This window comes from Melospiza georgiana, chromosome 16 (genome assembly GCF_028018845.1).
Source record: "Melospiza georgiana isolate bMelGeo1 chromosome 16, bMelGeo1.pri, whole genome shotgun sequence".
Taxonomy (NCBI): domain Eukaryota; kingdom Metazoa; phylum Chordata; class Aves; order Passeriformes; family Passerellidae; genus Melospiza; species Melospiza georgiana.
This window is the reverse complement of record NC_080445.1, coordinates 15,903,816-15,911,799: the sequence shown is the minus strand read 5'-3', so window position 1 is coordinate 15,911,799 and position 7,984 is coordinate 15,903,816. Positions and strand designations below refer to the sequence as shown.

Below are 7,984 nucleotides of genomic sequence, written 5' to 3'. Positions count from 1 at the left end.
AAATAAAATAAAATAATGCACTACTGCTTCCTCATGAATTTGTACCTTTGTATCCTCAGTTCCTGTTTTCACATTTTAGAAGAGGACTTCCCTGTGTCCCAGGAATTTTCTTGGGATGGAAAGAGCTGTTTCCTGCCTGGTCAGTGCATGGGTTTGGAGAACCTCAAGCCAAAAAATCCTGGACACCAAAGTCATCCGGAGCTTTCCGATGGTGCTTGTGTTATTCCGACTCTCATCTCCTCCAGACCAAGTGTCTTTGTGGTTGGGAAATTGCAGCCTTGCCCTGAGATCTGTGCTGCCCAGCCTGGTTCCACATGGGAAGTGGTTTTGCCCACAGCGCCCAGAGCAGACCAGTGTGGTTTCCCAGGGAGGACTGGGATCCTGAGCAAAGGCTCCTGGCACGAGCTCAGGCCAGAGGGGTTTTGCTCAGCAGAGCTGCATCTTCTGTGGGCATCTGGGCAGGGGATGGAACGTGTGGGCAGCCTACAGCCCCTTGATTCCCCAGCATGAACCCATCACACCCCCTTGCAATTACACAGCAATGCCGTTCATGAGCTCCAGGGGCGAACAGCCCCTGACACTGCACAGGGGGAACAGAGCTCCTGCAGATGGAGAACTGATCAGCTGAGTAACTGCATGTGCTGGGACAGCTCTGGGACCTCCACGCTGCTCTGATGGCTGGGGTGGGTCCTGCTCGTGTTCTCACCTCCTGTTTGAGGGGATGGAAAGGCTTTCAGTGCCTGCAGTGGGGCAGGCTCAGAGCATCTCATCTCTGTGCCATTGCAGCAGCTCCTCAGCCATCCCCTGCAACCAGAACTGAGGAGAGAAGAAGTGTCCCAGGCAAAAAAAAAAAAAACAAAAAACCTCAAAAAAACAAAACAAAAAAACCCCAAACAAACAAACAAAAAAAAAAAAAACAAAACCAAAAAAAAACCAAAAAAAAAAACCAAAAACACAAAACACCAAAAAAACCCCGAAACCAACCAAACAAAAAAAAAAAAAAACAAAAAAAAAAAAAACCCCAAAAAAAAAAAAAACCCAAACAAAAAACCAAACCAAAAAAAAAAAAAAACCCCAAACAAAATAGTCCCATGTCTCAGACTCAGAGAGCGAAGTTTGGGAAGCACAAACCTGGATTCATGTCTGATAAACTGAGCAACTCCCTTTGGACAGGAGGAAAGAAAATCAGATACTTCAGAATTGATGCCAACAAGCTCCGATTTTGGGTAGAAAATTGAGTGTCACAATTTGGGTTTATTTCTATGAATTCATACGATGTGAGCAGAATGCCACTGAGGCACGGCTCCTCTGGCAATGGAAATGAACACATTCCCATTAAACTGCAGGGAGGTACTCTGGATTTCCCCTGCTGTGATCCTGGACCTGGGCCTACCTCCAAGTGAAGGGAGAAGAGCTGTTTGTCCACTCACACAGGTTCATACTTTGTTCCACTGTGCCCAGGAGCAAAACTCATCAAAATACATTGATCTGCATTTTTGTGCTGTTAGTGATGGAATGGCAATGACAAAGAGACAAAAACCCCTCCAGAAGTACAAATTATTCTGCAGCATCATCTCTTGGTGCTCCACAGCACGTGGAAGAGTAAAATGTCAGCTGCCTCCAAGGGAAGTGGGAAATGCATCCCCCTGTGGGCTGCACTGCTGCCCTCAAACCCCCAGAGGAGCTCACACCCACCCCAGCCTGGATGGGATTGTCAAGGACACACATCTCCAGGATGTGGGATTGTCCAGGGACAGCTGGTACCAAGCCCAGGCATGGTGTGTGCAGGTGTTGGGGTGGTGTCAGTGCATCCAGTGGGACCCAGGCAGGGACAGAGCCTCTGTGCTGGGCACTGGTGGCACCACAGCCCGGTCCTGGGGTCAGTCCTGGCATGATAGGAAAGACATTGAGGGGCTGGAGCGTGTCCAGGGAAGGGAACAGAGCACCAGGAGGGGCTGAGGGAGCTGGGAAGGGGCTCAGCCTGGAGCAAAGGAGGCTCAGGGGGGACCTTGTGGCTCTGCACAGCTCCTGACAGGAGGGGACAGCCGGGGGGTCGAGCTCTGCTCCCAGGGAACAGGGACAGGAGGAGACAAGAGGAGGCCTCAGGTTGCAGCAAGGGAGTTTCAGATTGGATATTGGAAAATTTTCCTCATGGAAAGAGTGGTCAGGCACTGGCACGGGTGCCCAGGGGAGTAGTGGAGTCACCACCCTTGGAGAGATTTAAAAGCCATGTGGATGTGGCACATGGGAGCATGGCTTAGTGGCAGCTTTGGCAGTGCTGGATTTAATGGTTGGACTCATGATATTAGAGCAATTTTCCAAGCTGGATGAGTCCCTGATTCCATGATAGCAGTGCAGAGGGGTTAGCCAGCACTGAAGGTGCTCACCTGGGGATATGGCACAAAGGTACAGGTGTGTCTGTGCTGGATAGTGGCAGTGCCCATGTCTGGCAGGGCTGGGGACACAGGGACTGCAGGGACAGAGGTGTCTGTGCCAGGTGACACAGAGCACAGTGTCCCAGCCCTCCAGGATGCTCTCCTGCTTTGAAAAGAGATGCTCCTAAGCTTCCATGGCAGGAGGCAGCAGGGCTGAGCTCGGGTGCTTTGGGGATTCTCCTTCCCAGCCTGTGCCATGGTGCACATGAGTGCCAGAGCGAGTGCCAGGTTCCTGTGGAGAAAATCCCTTCACCAACACTCTGCACCAGTGCAAGGAGACCAACAGGGCTGACTCTGAATCCTGGCACTGCCAGGGCTTAGTGCCCTGCTGCCCCTCAGCCAACACCTTGTCACACCACCTCAAAGAGCCACCACGGCTCCCAAAGCCCCAGCACCACGATGGCAGCCTTAAAAACTGCCACAGACAGAGCCTGCTGCCTTGTCCTTGACTGTGGGGAAGGGCAGGAGAGTGTGTGAAGGCTCAACAACCTGTTCAGAAAGAAAACATTGGAATGTGACCATGAAACCATCGAGGCAGAGAAGGAAAACACAAAAAGAGAGAAGCACCTTGCAAGTGCCATTCTTCAAGGAATGCTGTACAGCAGGGAACACAAAGAGGATGAAGGGTCTGGAGCACCTCCTTATGAGGAGAGACTGAGGGGGCTGGGCCTGGTTAGTCTGGAGAAGGGAAGCCTGAGAGGGGATCCCATCAATCCATAAAAACATCTCCAAGGCAGGTGCCAAGAAGATGGTGCCAGAGTCTTTTTAGTGGAGCTCAGCAACAGGAGAAGGAATAATGACCATAAATAAAAACACATGAAGTTCCACCTCAACATTAGGAAGAAGTTATTTCCAAGGAGCGTGGCAGAGCACTGGAACGGCTGCTCAGGGAGGGTGTGGAGTTTCCCCTCTCTCAAGACATTCAAAACCCACCTGGACACATTCCTGTGTCACCTGTTCCAAGTGACCCTGCCTGGGCAGGGGTTTGGACTGCATGATCTCGAGAGGTCCCTCCCAACCCCAAATCTTGTGTCATTCTGTGAGGAGTGTGTCACATCAGGACATCACACATCCCATGTCCCTGGTTGTGGGGCTTCCCTCAAAAAAAGCTGCACAACTCCTGCTCTTCCCACTTTGCATCCAACTCTGCTCCTACCAGGCCCCAGCTCCTTCTCTCTTCCTCTCCCCAACAAGGGGAGGAGGTCCCACACTGTGCCCTGCAGCCAAGTGATCCAAGCTGCTGCGTGGCCAGAGCAGCTCCTGCAGAAAAGCTTTGCACAGGCAGAGCTCTGCCCAGGGGCTGGGAGCAGCTCCAGCTGCAGACATTGTCCCAGGAGCAGCACCTGGCTTTGGGTCATGGCTCCGTCTCTCTTGATGGAACTGGACTTCCAGAAAGGGAGAACAAATTCTTAAGGAAAAGGGAGGACTTTTTCCCTTCTGGGGTCAAATAAAAGGGCATCAGCAGTTGCACGGCTCCATGCTGAGGAGCATCAGGGACACAGATGTAGCTTTCTGTACATAGCCCTGATCTAACACTGAATTCACTCTGTGACTTTCAAAAAGGCACTTGGCTTTCCACCAGCTGTGCCTTTCCTCTGCCTTGCCTCGGGCTCTGAGCATCAGTAGGTGACACATGTAAAGGGAAGGGCCACCCTGCAGCTCCTGCCTCTTTGGGATGTCAGTGCCTGTGGATGCCCAATAATGACAAACACCATGGGAACCTCTGCACTCACCAACCCACTTCTTCCCTGACCTGGGAGAGTGGGGTTGGTTTTAACTTGAGGCAGAAGACAAGCAAAGGAGAGAGGAGATGTCAGAAGTGCCTTTTAAGAAGTGCCTTTGTCGCTCTCCTCCCTGTCCCTTGGCAGTGCCTGCGCTGACGTCAGTGTGGCGCTGGTTATTGGCACCAGCTGAGGGGCTGGCACAGCACCCTCCCCTCCACAGCGCCTCTGACGTGGGGCAGGAAGGGCTCGTGCTGGGATTGTTCCTGCCCGTGCCACCCTGGGGGCCGCAGGGCGAGGGATGAGCAACCTCTGTGGAGTGCCAGCCGACCCTCATGGCTGCCCACAGAGCCCCTGCTGCACCCTGGCACCCAGTGATGGGGGCTGCTGCCCAGCCCTGGTCCCTCTGTGCCAGGGGAGGCACAGTGAGGTGGCTGCTGCAGGAGCATCAGCATCAAAGCCTCGCCTTGCCAACGGGTGCCAGCCTGGCACCTGGCTCACAGTGTTTGTGCCAGCTGTGACACAGCTGTGAGTTCTCACTGCCATCCCTGCTCCTCTCCGGGTGTTCTTCCCTCAGTGGAGGCTGCAGGACCTGATTTGGGCATCCAGCCCTACAGTTCTGGGGTTTCACCAGCTCATGGAGTTGGTGCCTTGGCATGCCCAACCTTATCTTCCTGCCTTACAGAGCACCGAGTCCCAGGAGAGCATTTCTGACTAGTACTTTGCTCCCACACTGTGATTTGTGTGTTAATGTAATGCCGCACAGCGTGGGAAGCACCCTACTAAACACTCCTGGGAAAGAGGAGCCCAGCCCTTGGAATCAGAGCTGCTTTGGGAGATGGACCCAGCCACAAGAAGGACAAGTGCTAGGCAGTCAGCAGCAGTCTTCTTTACTATGGACCACAGGAGATCAGAAAAGTAACCTTGTTAACAGGAGACCTAGTGGCTAACAAAATGTCATGCTGTAGGACGGACTAGAGAAGCACAATCACCAGAACAGAACGGCACCCAGGGGGACAGGGAGGCCCAGGGGGTTGCAGGAGATGCTCTACAGCAAATCTCTAGTGTGGTATTGACACATCTGTGAGTGCAGGGGGCTGGCTGCATGTGTTCCTTTAGTCTTGGACACAAGGCAAAGGGTCTTCACCTTTACCCAGCTCCAGTGGCTCTGGCACAACGATTATTGACTTTTTTCAGAATAAAAATACGAATATAATTTTGTTCCAAGAACTTTGTGCAAGAATCATTTCTCCAGGTGCAGTGAAAGGAGGGCAGTTAGGAAAATGCCCTTCCCAGGGTTGTCCTTGTGGCTCCTGCCCTCTCCTCACTGACACCACAGCTCTCCCCAGCAATCCTCTGTGGCTTTGCCTTCGGTGAATCCCAAACAAGGTTTTTCAGAAAAAAAAAAGGGGAAAAAAAAGTATTGCTGCTTCTTCTTGTAATATTTTTCCTCTCTCTCTCTACCCCCTCGTTTCTCCTTAAAAATGTTTACTTTCAAAAATTCCATTCCTGCAGAGATTCCTCCTGAGCTCTGAGGTCTCTGGACTCCACCCTCCTCTTCTCCAGTCAGAAAAACTGAGTCTCGATGTCTCTTTGGTTAAAAAAAAAAAAAAAAAAATTAAAAAATAGCACAAACAAAGAACACACAACCCAGTATGATCCCATTCCACCCCGCGGACGCCTGATGAGAGGGTGTCTGTGGAAGAAGGAAGCATCAGAGACGAGCTGTCTGCTCTGGAAGCCGAGGTCTCCGCTCCGTCCCGCCGCTCTCCTCTCTCATACGGTGGTCGCCGGCCCGTACTGGAGCACCAGCGGGGACGTCTCCTTGATGCGCACCAGGAACCGCCCCTCGGGCTGGCTCGTGTGGAGGGACAGGGGCAAGAAGTCATCGGGGAGCCACCGCTCGCCCTCGCTGGCAGCGAACACCAGCCCGAAGTGCTCCAGCTGCTCCTCGCCGTAGCAGACGGCAGCGGCGGCGCCCAGCACGTCCCGCGCGAGGCCGTTCATCTCCAGCACCACCAGCTTCACCACCTCGCTGGCAGGCGTCTGGCTGGTGATGTGCAGCTGCGGAGAGAGAGAGGGCACAGATGGAGAGATGGGAGACACGGATGGTAAGGGGGAGGAATGAGGAGGAGCAGGGGCCGGAGGCAGCGGATGGCGTGGAGGAATGGTGAGGGTGGAGGAACAGCTGCCCAGCGGTGCCCGTGAGCAGTGCTGCCCGTGGCAGCAGCCTGGCACAGAGCCATGGGCACACCACAATGAGGGAGTGCCCAAGGGGTGCCCCTGCATGCCAGGGCCCAAACTTATGGACTGCTCTCCTGCCTCTACTCCTGTTTCCAAGCCCCTGCCACTCAACCCTTGCATGTGTCACCTACAGCTCTGCTGAGGCTGCCCCACTATCTCATCACCTGGAGGTGGAGAGGGACAGTCCCTGTCGTGCTCCTGATACCATGGAGGGATCTGTGTGAAGTCCCTCTCGTGAGCAGGGTCCAGACCCTCAGACCAGCTGGATCACAACAGCTCTGCCAAGCTACAACTGAAACCTCTTTGGAACATGGCAATAAATTTCATCCCGTGCACAAGCTTGGGGTTCTCCCACCAACAGCTACTCTTGCCCTCTGCTTCCCTGTGAATCCCAAATCCTGTCAAGAAAATGAGCTCATCGGGGCCCTGGATGCTAATGCCAGGAGCCACTGCTTGGCTTCAAAGGCCCCAAGGCAGGACATCCATCCTCACCCAGGGAAAGCCACACTTCCTTTGGCACATCTGTGAGGGCTTGCAGAGCACCAGGAGCGCTGCCCTGGCAGGGTGGTCCCAGCCCTGGCCCATGTGAGCACTGCCAGCCCTGAGCAGCCGTGGCCGGGCTCAGCCATTCACATCAGCCCAGGAGCTGCCTTTGAACTCGCCTTTCTTCCAGGAGAACATCCTAAAACGCTTCCAAGCAGGCGTGTCCAAAGCTTTGCAACTTCAAAAGCCACATGGGCAGCCTGCCAAGAACCTGAGGGCTGTGCTTCAGTTCCACAGAAATCTATGGGCATTCCTCAAATGGAAAATAATCCAGTGAGGCAGAGTCGTCTCTGCTAGGATGTCCCAGCTGGGTGCAGAGACACTGGCTATCAACCTTCCCCAGCAATAAAACAATCAGCCTGTTGGCACTGTTCTTCCTCTGCCATGCCTTTAGGGTTGCTTTCAACCCATACCAGTCATGATTTAATGATTTTCTGCTCCATCATCCTCTGTCCTGGGCACCAGGAATGTCTCGGAAAGGAAACTTCAACAGGGAAAGCATCTCCATGGCTGGGACCAAAGGAGGCCACAAAGCCAGAGGGGCACCTGCCCAAGATGTGTGTCCTGGGGGATGGTCCTCTGTGGGGGCCCCACCTGGAGCAGGTGTGAGTGATCAGAGCTGGTGGGGTCAGCTCTTAGCAGCAAAGCCCCCATGGAAGGAGTCAGGTCACACAGCTGCTCCAGCATAGTCTGAAGGAGCATGGAAGGAGCTCTGCCTGCTGCCCCAGCTGGAACTGGAGTGGGTTCTGCCACTGGAGACAAAAAGCTCCTGCTCTCCCTCCCCTAATGAGGAAGGCTGGAGCAGAGACCACACACCTGGGAAGGGGAGGCTGTAGGAGGAGCATGGCCAGGGCAGGCGTGACAGCTGAATTTTGGCCTGGAAATATGATGTGTTGGAACACATCATCACATCAGGATACAGCAAGGACACCATCTTAAACAATGGATTCAGTTATTATATCAGTAGCTCGGATATATCAAGAAAGATTTGGATTTTTGCTAATACACTCATCTACTATTTTGGCTTTTTCCCTCCTATTA

General features: G+C 53.4%; 1 protein-coding gene across 5 annotated transcripts in view; it reads right to left on the bottom strand.

Annotated features, from left to right (window-relative positions):
* Nucleotides 1–5,030: 5,030 nt before the first annotated feature.
* The window catches only part of LOC131090189 (ankyrin repeat and fibronectin type-III domain-containing protein 1-like), a 200,240-nt gene continuing 197,286 nt past the window's right edge, over nucleotides 5,031–7,984 (bottom strand). For all 5 annotated transcript variants that reach the window (XM_058035382.1, XM_058035381.1, XM_058035383.1 and 2 more), the window contains one exon: nucleotides 5,031–6,220. In XM_058035382.1, the coding sequence (XP_057891365.1) occupies nucleotides 5,933–6,220 (288 nt within the window). In that variant the 3' untranslated portion in view covers nucleotides 5,031–5,932. The remainder of the gene's footprint in view (nucleotides 6,221–7,984) is intronic.